The sequence below is a fragment of the Crocodylus porosus genome, unplaced genomic scaffold (assembly GCF_001723895.1).
Source record: "Crocodylus porosus isolate Cpor-Errol unplaced genomic scaffold, CroPor_comp1, whole genome shotgun sequence".
Classification (NCBI taxonomy): Eukaryota; Metazoa; Chordata; order Crocodylia; family Crocodylidae; genus Crocodylus; species Crocodylus porosus.
The window spans coordinates 15,344,074-15,358,631 of record NW_017728951.1 but is presented as its reverse complement, the minus strand read 5'-3'; the positions used below and the strand labels follow the sequence as shown (position 1 = coordinate 15,358,631).

The following is a 14,558-nucleotide window of genomic DNA, read 5'->3' as shown; positions in this document are numbered from 1 at the left end:
CCAGTACTCTTTCCTACCAGGGCAGGGGGTCGGACTTGATGATCTGCTCAGGTCCCTTCTGACCCTAGAAACTATGAAACTATGAGAAAAACTATAATATTCTGTTGCATTTAGGCAAACTGTTCTCATTCCTGAAATGCTGCCTCACCTTGAGTACAAGGCTCAAAGTAAAAATATCAGGGCTTCCAGAAGCATCATGACAAGCTGGTGGCAGTACACTGTCTGGGATATTTTGGTCCAAATTAAAAAATGGGTCTTGGAAAATACTTTTACCAGGAAAAAAAGACAGACCCCAAAAGCCCTTCTGTTAAAGCATTTCAACTAATATCAATATTTTTTAGCAGAACAGCTTTTATATATAAATTCACACACACACACACACACACACACACACACACACACCCCATCTATATTTTGCATAGGAAATGAAGCCATTAGAAGCATGCCATCTACTTCAGAGGCAGGAGATAAAGTAGGGTTGCATCTTAGAGCGATGATTCTCAACTAGGGTGCTGCAGGCTTGTATGGTAACAAACTAATGATTGATATTATTGACAAGCTAGGAAATAGCGATGCTGCACAGTAGTATGTGTTGGTGTGCTGCTGTACCTTTTGGGCACGTTCAAGTATTTTTATACAGTAACAGGAGCTAGAGTTCCCATCTGCATCAGGGACTCGGTAACAGCATTTGAAAAGCACCATACATTTTGACAGTGTAACAGAAGCTGGGGTTAAATTTTCTTTACCAAACTTACCTTGATGCCCTTCTGAACCGTGTTAAATAGCCAGGAGTTAAACACAACTCACATCCATTAGGGAACTTGCCCATTTCCAGAAATCAGTACAGATGAATCAATTCTTAAGACAGGTTAACTGTGAGAAGTGACCCTAGTTTCTTTGAACCTAAAATAGCAGCCGAATCACATTCAGCACTTGCTCATTTGCACCCATGACAATATGCAATAAGAGAAATTCAGCAAAAAGCAGTTTTCTTTGTGTGGGTTGATCTATGCCGACTGAAGGGAGGATGTGAGCAGGCTTGGGGACAGAGGCTTTGCTGGCTCTGGTCAGTGACAGCGCAGGGGACAGGGCCAGCCCAGCGCTTGGGCAGACCAGACAAGCTCTGGCTGAGGCCACAAAGCCCCATGGGACGCAATGCCACGAAGCCCCATGGGTTGCCAGCAGAATGCGCCCTAACACAAGTTGCGAAGCGATCTAGTACAGATGTTAATCACAATGCTCTAACCTACAGCACTGAACTCTGATACCACATCCATTCAGAGTTATCGTAGAGCAGGATCCACCATTTTTACAGTGCTCTATGTGCCTTGACTACCTATTTCGTTACGGCTATAGCTTTCTGTAAACTTACCACTCAAGAAGTATAACAACTGTTCCTGGCCATACATACAAAGCAAGAGCATTTGGGGTCTGGAGAAAGAAAAATATACCTAGTGAACAGAAACAGAACAGTGCTCCGAGTATATTGCTTATTCTTTTGGTTACCCAGCTGTCAACAAGCTTGCTAGACTTGTACCAAAAAAAATGATGCAGGAAATAGGCTAATCCCAGTGACTATAGTTTCTTAAATATGTACATTTGTTAGGAACTCCTGGAAACTGTATCAAGACTACTTTGGACTATCCTTAGGGATACCAAGGTCTTGAGACCAGACCAAAAATACAACAATCATAGGAAATAGGGAAGTGGACTGAGTCCCACAGTGATACAGCCTGGCTGTGAGAAAGCAGTAAAATACACACGCAACAAACTGTCTGCCCCATGATACATGGCATTAGACTTGGTATTTTCTCCCAAGCTATACAGTAGGGCTGTGCAAAACAGCACCATTCCATTTTGACTTCTGTTTCACCGTTTCGACAGGACAGCATTTCATTCAGTTTTGAAAACACTGCTCCATTTAGTTTTGTTGAAACTGTTTCACTGTTTCGACGTTTCGCCCACAGGCTATAATAGGAAAGCACAAAACAGCCTATAACGTTGTCATTTCTTCCTGATTTGGATGAAACTTTCAGAGATGGTAGCCCCTGCTCAGGCCATGAAGCCTGCCACGTTTCAACGAGATAGGTGCAGGGGTATCTGGCAAATTGCACTTCAAATTCTTGAAAGCAAAACTCATGCCATGTGTGTATTAAGGCACAGCAGGGTGAAAACTGCAGGGGTGCTAGCCCCTGCTGAGGCTATAAAGCCTGCCAGCTTTCAAGGAGATAGTTGCGGGGGTTTCTGGGAACCTGCACCTCAGGCTGCTGACAAGCAAAACTCATGACATGTGACTTTGTGTGCGTGTTAAGGCTCAGTAGGGTGAAAACTGCAGGGATGCTAGCCCCCGCTGAGGCCACGAAGTCTTCCATGTTTCAAGGATATAGGTGCTGGGGTTTCTGAGAAACTGCACCTCAAACTGTTCAGAGTAAAACTTGTATCACTTGAAAGTGTGAAGGCACAGAGAAAGCTCAGTTTAAACAATGCTGCCTTTTATGCTGTTTTTCCATCCCTCCCCCAGAGCACTGGGATTGGAGGGGGCCTCAGGGAAGGATGACAGTCACTGGTCAGCTGCACAGTCACTATCAGAGTAGTCCTGCCCCCTCTTCCCCCTCCCTCTCCTTACTTTCTGTTTCCCTACAAGCAAACCCAGCTTCAAAACTTGAAACTTTTTGAATGCCCTTGTTTTGTCTGGAGGCTGTTTCAAAGCCTTTTGTTTCATTTCGATTTTGCTGTTTCAAGCTCAAAACAAGTCGAAACAGAGCTGGAATGAAACAGCCAGGGAAATTTCACACAGCCCTAGTATACAGCTTATATTTGCTTGAAGACGGGAACTAAGAGAGGCATGAGAAGTAGCAGAACTGCAAGGATGGCATCAAATTTATGAATTCATTAGTAGAGCCAGCAGAGACTAGGACTGGCAATTTAGGATCTGAATAACATCTCATAGTGAAAGTAAGAGCTACACGATGTTTTCTTTATTCTATACTGTTTACTGTACTAATATTTTTCAGCAATTGGGAGATTCTGGAAACGAGTGCTATTTTGGTTACACCTGGTATTAATAATCCCAGACCACAGAAGAAAGGGGGTTATTAAAATGCACAGTGCACTGGCATAGGATAGCAGATTTTAAGGCACACAGCAGAATATTCTAGGAATTAAAGCTGCTGAATGTCATTGACCAAAATCTAGGTTCTCAGATTGGTACCCTCCACCATCGAATGAAAGTACCTTAGCTGCATGAACACAACACATGGAGACCCAAACCTATCAACCAAATATTGAGTACTTGGATGAAAGTTACACCTTTATAGTTGGAAACAGACATTGCACAGTCCCCAGAAGATGCACATAGTCCTAAAAGCATAAAGGGAACAGGGCTGACTAAGTGGGGGAGCTATTAAGAAGGGTTATTTCTTATTCCATTATGACAATACTGGAAGCCTTTGTAAACTGTACTCCCTACTGTTTTGATTAAAATGTGTGTGCTCTACTAAGGTATCCATGGAAACTTAAGAAAGAGGTGTTACATTTGTTAGATCTATTTGGTACAGGGAAACAGGGCTATTTTCCAGTCAGCCTGGCCTACCCACAGAAATTCTGATTTTTAAGACAGAAAATCAAAAATCCTTGAGCTCAGTTGAAATACAAAAAAAAAAAAAAATGGTCAGCAGACAAAGTAAGAATGTGTTTTCCATCCAAGTAGTTGGGGATTTCAAGGACACACCTTATTTTAAGCTCTCTGGTGGTACAGAAAACCAGATGAGCCCTAAGCATGAGCTGGAAAAACCCAATTCTCTGCATTTTCCCAGGTCTCCATCAAATTGGCCGGGAAGCGTGGGGGGGGGAGAAATGGAGGATGTAGATGCATAGGATCATGTGACAATGCATCAGTAAGGCGAGCCAGGTGCATTCTGGGAGACATAAGCTGCTAAAGAATCCCCCCTTGCCCATTCCTCGATGGCACGGGAAGCTGGGGGAAGGCCACAAGGGAGAGAAGGAAAAGGCAGGGGGTGTACCCCCTACTCCAAAGGAAAGGCATGATGTTCCCAGAAGACTGTGGGTTGCAATGGATATCCTCAGGCTGGTTTCTTTAGTGGGAGGGAACAGCAGGAGGCCTCTACCACTCCTGCCCCAAGAACACTTCTGCAAGAAGGGCAGCTGATGGCAGGAGAGGGCTGTCTGAGCACAGAGAAGTGTGGGACTTGGTGGGTGCAGTAAAGACATCCTTAGTTTCAACTAAGCAGCCACACTTCTGGCTGCCCATCAGAACTCTGCATCAGTTAAAGGTCCATCTAGCAATTTTAGACGTAACTTTAAAAATCACCAAGATATACAAAACAACTCATTAGGAGCTGAGACCAGGCTCTGTAGGAAATTACTTCTGGAAGGTATAGTAGGGATAGGCAAAAGTCTTTTAACTGGCAAGGACTCGCTCTTAAAGAGAGCTCTGAGCAAGGTGTTTTCAGTAGCTTTGTGTAAACTGTACAGTGTGTTGTCTTGAAGTCAAGGTAATCTGTGCAATGCAGTCTAGTGATAACACAATGGGTGTGCGGGAATCAGGATTCTCCCCCAGATCTACCAAAAGGCTTGGAGCACGGCACAGGTTGCATGCTATCCCCTGCTGGGACGAAGAGAGGTAGGCAGCATCTTGTGTGACTGTCAAATGTCCTCCCTCCACAAACAATGCTCTGGCAGGGTAGACTTCCAGTTCTTCCTTGACAAAAAGAAACAGGTGAGCCCAAAAGAAGGATTTTGAAGACTAAAACACTGGGAAGTGTTGGAGAGGTGTTTTGCAAACATCCCCTCATCACGTATTGCGAAGACTTAGTGATGTACCACACAAAGGCAGAAGTGTAGTTTACTGAGCAAAGTGACTACTAGGAACTTGTAAAATATCCAGTATAACATGTTATGTATTAGAACCTTACCCCAAATACACAAATTTTGTACTGTTCCAGCAGCTCTAAGGGCCCTTGTAGTTGACTTCTTGGCCATCTGAGGTTTCCCCTGGCATAACTGTCTGGCAGGAAACAAATGAGATAATACTTTGTGCGTTTAACAAGTTCCATCTGGGGTTTCAAAGTATTACTGCATATTTTTCTTGCTCCATTGAATAGTATACAGACTGGACATCTTATGATTCTTACATCAGCAAAAAAAAAGAAGGTTATTATACCTTTCGTTCCTTTTAGTCACTAAACAAGGCAAAAATGTGCAAAAATTTCTGTACAGAAATAAGAATGGAATAGTTAAACTTAGCTGCTGTTAAAGTACTTGGTGAACCCGCATCCCTGCAGCATAGGAAACTTCTAGCCAAATTCTAGACCTGATACAATTTTGTAAGACGCTTGGTCTTGATTCGTCACTGCCTTACCCTCTGCACATAGTAATTTTCACCTGTGCAAAGTGTGTCATAACTTCTACAGCAGCTAAAATATGTTTACTGCTGAGGAGGCAGCAAGCTCAATAGTCCGAGTCACATTTATGGCCCTTGGATCCTGGAAACTTCAAGAAACTGGTCTGGTCCCTGGTATAATTTCATAGATTTAATAGATTTTTAGGTTCGGAAGGGATCTTGGAAGATCATCGAGTCTGATCCCCTGCCTCTGGGCAGGAAAGAGCACTGGGGTCAGATGACCCAGCCAGGTGTTTTCCAGTCTCCTCTTAAAAACCTCCAAGGTGAGGCAGAGCACCACCTCCCCTGGAAGCCCATTCCAGATTCTGGCAGCCCTTACCATAAAGAAGTTCTTCCTAATGTCTAATCTGAATCTGCTCTCTGCCAGTTTGTGACTATTGTTTCTAGTTAATCCAAAAGGCACCTTGGTAAACAGGTGTCTCCTATTTCTTGCTACCCACCCTCCTCTCCCCCCAACACATTTGTAGACAGCCACCAGATCCCCTCTTAGCCTTGTCTTACAGAGGCTGAAGAGATCCAGGTCTCTCAATCACTCCTCGTAGGAACTTTCCTGCAGGCCCCTAACCATATGAGAACCCCCCTCCCATGGAACCTCTCAAGGTTATCCACATCCCTCCGGAAGTGCGGCGCCCAGAACTGGATGCAGTACTCTACCTGCAGCCTCACCAATGCCACACAGAGAGAAGTCTCACCTCCTTAGACCTGTTTGTGATGTACCTGCTAATGCATGACACTGTCGACTCATATTCATCTTTGAGTCAACTGCGACACTGAGATGAATATGAGTTTATCGCAATGCCGTAGCTGCCTGAAGTTATTTCCAGAGGCTCAGAGGAGCTGATTGGAAAGCCAAGGATTGTTGGAGTATACAGTCAACTACCTCCCTCATCCCCAGCTATACCCTCCTGTGTGGATAACCAAAAGGGGAAGTGTTGGTTGTAACCATTTTGGTCTAAGGACACAGGTAGACAAGGTTCTTTGGGTAGATGTGAGATCTTTTATTAGACCAACTATCTGGCTTCTATCTTATCCAGGAGAGCACAATACAACTGTAGACTCTCCCTCTGCCTGAAGAAGGGTGTTTGTACCCAAAAGCTTGCAAAGAACAATTTTTCCACTACTTAGCTGACCTAATAAAAGATGTCATGTTTACCCAAAGAACCTTGTCGGCCAGAAGTGGAGGTAGCAGGATGACTTCTCTACTTGCCATTCAGATGGGCTTTTGAGCTGCCTTGAGCCACCACAGGAGTGCAATCAGCTACTGCAAGGCCAAAGGTCTGAGCCACTGAGTATAAAGTGGCTATCACTACTATCAGACCACAATAGTACACGGGGTGCCTGGCATTGGAGCCAGGACTCAATAACTTCAAAAAGCAATGCTCAGATGTCCTTGACCCACCCTTACATAGTCCTAAATAATGGCACTTGGCAGACACAGACAAAAGGCTTTCTATGCTGAGGACTCTCTTTCATCTGGTTAGAGTCATTTTTGTAAAGGGAGAAAAGGAGTATTTTACTGCCTACTTTTTTTAGAACTGACAGCGTTTTACTTTTTGCTCATAACATTTTTTTTAAAAATCCCTCTGAACCAAACTGTGGAGGAATTTCCTGTTGCATTATCCATTCAACCAGTTCACAGTGGCCAACCTAATTCTAAACTATTGCCTTCTCTGTTATAAAGGGATCTTATAGCATAATTAAAACTTCTGTTGATATATACATTTATGCATAATGCTATGATACTCACTACCACAGCAAGGATGCCATATTTACTATATTATGTGCCACTCGGGTTGTGTATAGATCCTTTCTGACCAAAGCATGAGACTGATTGTTGATTCTTCTCCTGAGTGTCTATAGAACCGGATGAATAATTCCACTCGCTTCAACTGGATTGTTTGTCCAAGTAAGATTTACTCTTGTGAATAGAGTTTATGGGAACAGACTCTTTCAGTGAGAAACTCAACTGTGGAAGAAGACTGCTAGGCATATTGAGAAACGCAAACACCAAAGATACCCGTGGTATCCCTTTTCACCCTGAAACTGCTCTGGTCCCCTATCATGGGGTAGGGAAGCTTGGAGGACCCACGGGTTTATGTGAGGTGGTGACAAGTAGGGAGCATGGACACCCCTACACCACTCACAGGAGTCTCACAGAAGCTTTATAAGACTTAATGTTCTCCAAAGTCATGACCCCACTACTTAGGGCCCACGACTGTGGTCATACAAAGCAGCTGTATCGTGTACAGTTCAGGGTTAGAGCTTGTATATTTGTCAGCCTTACCATCCTCTCATTACTAATACCACGCAACACCTTTACGCCCTTGACTTGATGAATTTGAGCTTGAGTGTTCATCAGTGATTTAGACTCTTTCCAATTACTTCCAACACTTTTTTGCCGTAGCAAAACTTTCATGTGGAAAAGTGATGAGCGCCAAACAAGCAAGACAACAAAAATCACCCATGGATGGACCAAAACTTTGTTAAATACAGAGGGCCATAAGGTACTTACCAAAAGATGCACAGCAATTGTTAAATTAAATAAGACATAAAAAAAACCCACAGCCAACAGCTTCCCCACAACGTTGCTGGTGCATGCTTCATTAAGCTCATTGCTCTTCTAATCAAATACAGCATCCTTAAACTACTTTACTTCCATTACTATTTATTGAATATCAACTCAGCCCTGTCAAAACATCCATAGTCATGGCTCCTGAAGGACATACAGTTTGGGACAGAACCACTACTTCTCACTGAAGTCAACGGTAGAAATCCCATAGCTGGAGTTAGTCCAATGCTGGTTTTGGAAACAAAACTACTGATCTGAATTCATGCCTCCTGCACTTCCACTGCAGTCCAAGTAGCGTCAGGGAGGATTCTCCTTACCCTGTACACACACAATGTGAGCACAGATGCCGCATTTGGGATTGTGAAGTTATTTTAACCTATGGCTGGAAGGTGCATGGTCCTCTTCTTTAGATCGCTTGAACATAATTTAACAAACGACTACCTGTTCTTACAGTGGCAGGACATTGACACCGTCCTTGTTACCCTATTTTAGCTGTGGCAAGTTAAAGGAGTGTTTCTGATGTTTCAGGCATCATGCCTGGGAGTTGTGCATAAGGGTGTTTTCCTAACGTTTTAAGAACAGGTTGGGTAAACAGTCATATAGTATAGTCTAGACAGGGATGATCCTGCTACATGACCACCTGAGGTTCCTTCCAGCCTTCCTTTTCCATGATGCTACCATGGATGCCGCTGCAATAATGAGGTGACAATGGTTATTCTGAAAGCCTCTGCAGAGCTGTGTGTTGAGGGTTGATTTTAATAAGAGGATGGTAGTTTGGTGCATAGGAGGGAGAGTGGGCTAAGAGGGAAGGGGGGAGAAATAGGTTGTTAAGAGGCTTGGTAGTACACAGGGAGCTGGTAAACATTAAATCTGGTGCAGGGTCAGAAGAGGACTTGGCAAACTCTTGGTGGAAAGGACAAGAAGCTTGAACATAATGCAGCAGGAGTGCCAAGCCATTAAAGGAATGCAGAGATAAGAGGAACGTGCTGAAAATGATGTGGGTAAGATGACCTTCTGACAGGTCAGATGATACACACACAAAACAGAAGCAACAGAAAAAGATCAAGTGATGTAGAAGACTTTTTAAATGCATGACCCGAACTTGAATTAAAATGACACTGCTCTAGAATGGAATGAAATCAAATCCTACTGCCTACACCTAGGGGACCAGACCGTCCGCAGCTGAGACAACAGTCCTGTCCCCCGGCACAAAGCTGAGCAGCACAAAGCCTGTTCCAAGATGTGCGGGCTGGCCACAAGGGGCCAAGCCAGCTGCTGCTGCAGCAAGCCACGGCGTCAGAGTATCCTGGCCACACCCTTTCACTGGCGCAAGGAGGGTGGCAGCCCAGGAGCTGTTACACCAGACACGTCCCACCCCAGTGCCTCTACGTAGATCAGCTCCTCTGAGCCCAGCAAGCTGGAAGGAAGCTACTGCCTAAGGCTGCCTCGGCGTAGTACAACGCAGAGCCTGGTCTGTGCACCGTACACTCAGCCAAAAAGCTGACCAGACGGTCGGCTCTAAAGGAAACCCCATCTGCTGAATCAGTGACGCTCAAATATGAGCCAATAGCTTGCATTTCCTTATAGCAGCATTAATAGAGGCTTTCACACAACAGCTTCCCTCTAGGAATAAAATGAGGCTGGTTCGTCCCAGCTGGCTGCACATACCGCAGTGCTGCGCTACATGTAGCCATAAAGATGATGAGCAACGTATGCAACGTTTTTGGTACGCGCGCTGCATTTCTGCAGCCTTCACGCTGCTATGACACACAGCTCATCCGGCAGCAGCATTTCTCCCCCCAGACACCTTTATTTATTGCTCGCTGCCTGAAAGACCAGAAAGGACATTAGTATTTGTGCTATGACAACCTGGGCTTTTGCTTCATGGTATAGCCTCTCTTCCAGCAGACGCCTTCCTGCACAGCTTCTTCCTAGCAGTATGTTATTGAAGAAAACAAAATCACAAGCCACCAGACTTGAAACACACTGTGCACGAAGGCAAAAAAAAATTTAAAAAGCAGCGTAACCTCCCGTCGTCTCACACAAGGGCAAATCCACCTTTCTGATGCCACTCGGTTTTCGGGAAAACCGTCGCTGACGAAGGATGCCGCAGAGGCAGCCCGAAAACGACCTCGCCTGCACAAACCCCCGCGGGTCTGACCGGGGGGAGAGGCCGGCCGCCACCGCTCGTGCAAAGCGCAGCCAGTCAACTTGACGACTCGAGGGATTTCTTCTTCTTCTTCTTTTTCCCCCAGACTTTCCAAAATGGATGCTCCCTGACCTTTTTTTCTGCGCCTGGACGGAGGCGGCGGGTCCCAGGAAGCCCCTGGCTGATACTCCCCCAGCCCAGCCCAGCCTTGCCCCTCTTTGGCAAGAGTTTTATTGGGGGGGGGGGTAAAAAAAAAAAAAAATAAAGGGGGTTTTCTCTGCCCTCTGCTGCACCCAATGCCTGGGGCTGCGAAACAAACCAGCCCCTCCATCCCTCGCCCCAGGGGCCGGGGCACTGCCTCACCTGCGGGGCCGCTCTCCGGCTCGGACATGGCTGCACCGCGCGGCTCCTGCTCCGGGCTGGGGCTGCTCACTGCTGCCCGGGGGCCATGGGCCGGCGCCTCGTCCTCCGGCCGCGCCCGCCCCGCCTGCCCGAGCCCAAGGCAGGCCGGCGCGCTCCTCCCTGCCGCTTAAAAGCCGTGCGGCAGCCGGCGGGGCCGGGCTGGGCCCCTCCCTCCCCGTCCTCCTCCTCCTCCTCCTCCTCCCGCCGCAGGGATGCGGGATGCGCGCCGGGCATGCCCCAGCCCCCTCTGCTGCGTGTCTGCGGGGGGCTCTCAGCCTCCCTCCGACGCACCCCGTGCTGGGCACTGGGGTGTCCCCCACCCCACCCCCACCCAGGGCCAGCCCTGGCCCCTCGCGAACCTCTAGTGTCGCCTCAGAAATTATGATAATAATCGTGAGCAAAATGATGATAGAAAATATGATAATAGTTGTGTCCGGGGACCCCTCTGTGGCAAACCGGGCCGCCTAGGGTGCCCGTCGTAGAGGGCAGTGCGGCTGTCCTCTGTCCAGACAAAACCGGACACCTTTATGCCCTCTCTTGAATAAAGAGGAAAAATATTTTTTTCTCTTAAATATTTTATGTCCTCTGGGGTTTTTTTTTTTCTAAATAGGGGACATAAAGGCTCCGGGTTTCGTAGGTATTTGCGCTGGAAGGGGCCCCGGAGGATCATCGAGTCCAGCCCCCCGCCCCAGGGCAGGAAGTCGGCAGGGAGCAGAGGATAGCGGAGCAGAAAACCAGAATGTCCTCTGTGACGGCTCCCACACTTCAGGGGGCCCCAAAATCTTGCAAGATGTCCGACTGACTTATAAGTCATCAAAATTGAGCCTCTAAGGGGCCCCAAATGACCCCCTTGCTTTGGGGGGGGGGGGGCAAAATGCTGCAACAGATGTCTGGCTTATAAATTGTCAAAATTAAGCCCCCAACGGGGCCCCAAATGCCTCTCTTGCCCAGGGCCCCAACAAGGCCACCGCTGCTGTCTAGGCCCCAGGTGGCCGTTTGGTTTACCCATGCCTGTGCCTGGCCCTGGCTCAGGGTCAGACTGATCATCATATTTGGGGTCAGGGAGAAATTTTATCCCACAGTCAGACTGGTACCAACTGTGGGGGTGAGGGGAAGGCTTGCCTTACACTGCAGCAAGGATGTGGCCCTTCGCCAGGGACCTCTTGACAACATTTTGTCGAAGCTGGGCATTGGCTGCCGTGGTCCCCTTGCTTTACCGGCGGCAGGTTAGGGTGTTAGATCAGTGTTGTGTGCGGGTTGAGGGTAGTCTTATGTAAAGTTTAGATTATGGGCTGTATGGGCTGGTTTGGATTGTGGGGATCCTTCCTCAGGCAAGGGGTTGGACTAGATGCGACTTCTGGAGGGTACTTCCAGCATCATTTCTCTATGGGTGCCTGTATACAAACACGGAGGCTGCTCTGAATTTCAGAGCATCAGAGAAGACTCAATTAATTGAGTCTGCTGAAGCACGGTAATTACCACACTCCAGCAGCCTCCGCATCTCGTGTATCAGGGTCCCCACACTTCCAAATGGTGATGGGGGCCCTTCATTTAAAGCTCGTCAAATGAGCTTTAGTTCAAGCACCCCAACTATCATTTTGAAGCACGGGGACACTGATACACAAGACGCTGCAGTGTTTTAAAGAGTGACTCTCAGACCCGCTCTAATTAAAGCACCACCACTCTCACCCCCGCGCATGTGTATAAGTGCCCTGTGATTTTATTTGCAAAAGATGCATTGGTTATTTGCATTTTCTGTGCTGAGCAGTAGGGCTAACCCTGCTCGTTTGAAGATTGCTCCCATTCAAAGCCTGTCCTCCCTCAAAATCATGAGTTGGAACAAAAAATAAGTCTTTTGGATTTGTATTCATCTTCTGAATCTATAGGGTGCATTTGCCTCAAGCTCTTCTCTGCAACCCTGAGAGCTGGAAATCTACTTTTATCAAATGAAAACTGAGTTTTGTGTAATCATAGTAATCCTAGAGAAGTTGGGCTGGAAGGGACCTCCAGAGGTCATCTAGTCCAAACCCCTGCTTGAGACAGGATCACCTCTATCCAAACCATCCTATACAATCCATAATCTAAATTCTTCATCAAAGTAACATGAACCCTGACACAACACAATGTCTTGACTCCAGGAGCTGGGGATTTAATAAGCCCCAAATATCATGTATTTCATGACATGGCCACAAGAGTTGTCAATGCTGGATTAGCATCCCTTAGAAACAAGAAAATAAATTAGGGCTAATCTCATCTGCAAATAAATTTGCAGGTCAAGGAAGAGTTCTAAGTTTTCAGGAGCCTCCACTACTTTACACCCCATTTACACCCAGATAAAATAAAATGCAAAGTTTCTGTTGAACGTTCCCCACTCCAATGAGTAGTATTTATGTCCACTTTGCACAGATATTGCTGACCACGCAAGATGCCAATCAATGGAGAGCTTAGAGCTATATTTTCAAAAGAACTGAGTCTAAGGGCTGGTTGGACAGGAGGTCAGTGTGGAATAAGATGGGATGTGACTTTAAAGCACTATTTTGATTCCCCATTAACTACCTGCATAGACACACACTGCTTCCTCACTAAAGCCACATCCCTTACTCCAGGGTGCCCTCATAGATCCTGCTTCAAATAGGCTGTGTCCTAAACCAGTCCTGTTAGCAGTGCTAACTACCCCACTCAAAACGCTATGCAGAGGTGGCTACGCTACTTCCAGTTTTGGAGGCAGCTGGCCCAGAGCAACACATCATGCTGGAGGACACCGTTCCAAATCCTGTAAATGTACTATGTAGCTAACTATGGCCTAAGAGTACCATTATGTGGTTTAGGTTATAGATCCAGGTAAATCCTCCCAAAGCTGCCACTTGGAAAAAGCAGTGTTCATGCAAGCTCTGGACACAGAGCATCCTTAGACATGCTCACATTGCCTTCTCTCTTTGGCCAAGCCTCCTGTTCCCCCCTGGTCCCATGCTTCTCCCACCAGCCTTGGTACTAATGCTTCTGTGGCATGTGGCTCTACAAGGGCTTCCTTACATGCAAGCAGTGTGGCTGTCAGAGGCAGGGAGAAAAGCAGTTCCTCTTACCTCTGGTGTGGTTCCAAGTCTCAGACATGGCAGAAGTGGTCTCTTGTGCCTCTTTTCTTCCAAACACAAGCTGGGACAGAAGAGTTAATACTATAATGACCAACTGACTATAAATGTGTGCATCTGGCCTGGACCTGACAGCAACGACCACCTTAACAATCACCCAGAAAGACAGACTTCTGCTTAAAATGCCAGTGCTGCCAGGGGAATGTGCTGTGCATTTGGGTGACTCGGCTCTACATTTCCAAGAAGCAGCAACAAGGAGCAGTCTGTCTGTGCCAGCAGGAAGAAGAAAGGAAATGAAAGAGGCTATCCTCTCCTTGGCAAAGGGTAGATAGACAGGAGCTGAAGAGAACCTAACCCCAGCACTTGTATTACCCATCAGCTGATCCTTTTGTAGAGCCTCAACTGTACAAGCCTCATTCATCCCAAAAAGGCAGAGACATCATGCCGAGGGGCTGATACTTCCCCTCTCATCCTCTCTGTTCCACCACATGCAGAAGAGAACTTCTGGCCTCCGGTTTGCTTTCATGCTATATTTAGACAGACTGAAAATTTGCACTGTTATGAAGCAGCAGAGAAAATAGGAACCCACACACCTTTCATCGATGTTATGGTAAGAGACAAAAGACTCAAACAGCGCGAACATTCACATGAAATTAAGCTGATCCAGGGCTTTAAAAATTATTCATCTAGATATTCTAAAAAAAAAAAAAAAAAGCGATGTCAATGTAAAGGAAATATTACATTAAGACTAATTTCCTTTGATCCTTGAAGGAACAAAAATGCCCATGTAAAAATAACATGTGTTGGATACAAGTATCTTGCTGAATGTCAAGGCAGTGACAACACTATTCACCATCAAGCCAGGCTGCCTGAGTTACGCAGTTAGTTGTAGGTGTTGTGAATAATGGAGGAGGAGCCTCCTCGACT

At 46.4% G+C, this 14,558-nt stretch overlaps 1 protein-coding gene across 2 annotated transcripts in view; it reads right to left on the bottom strand.

Annotated features, from left to right (window-relative positions):
* HSPA12A (heat shock protein family A (Hsp70) member 12A) overlaps nucleotides 1–10,665 on the bottom strand; it is an 81,994-nt gene extending 71,329 nt beyond the window's left edge. For both annotated transcript variants that reach the window (XM_019555990.1, XM_019555991.1), the window contains exon 1: nucleotides 10,504–10,665. In XM_019555990.1, coding sequence (XP_019411535.1) covers nucleotides 10,504–10,531 — 28 coding nt within the window. In that variant the 5' untranslated portion in view covers nucleotides 10,532–10,665. The remainder of the gene's footprint in view (nucleotides 1–10,503) is intronic.
* Between the last annotated feature and the right edge of the window lie 3,893 nt (nucleotides 10,666–14,558).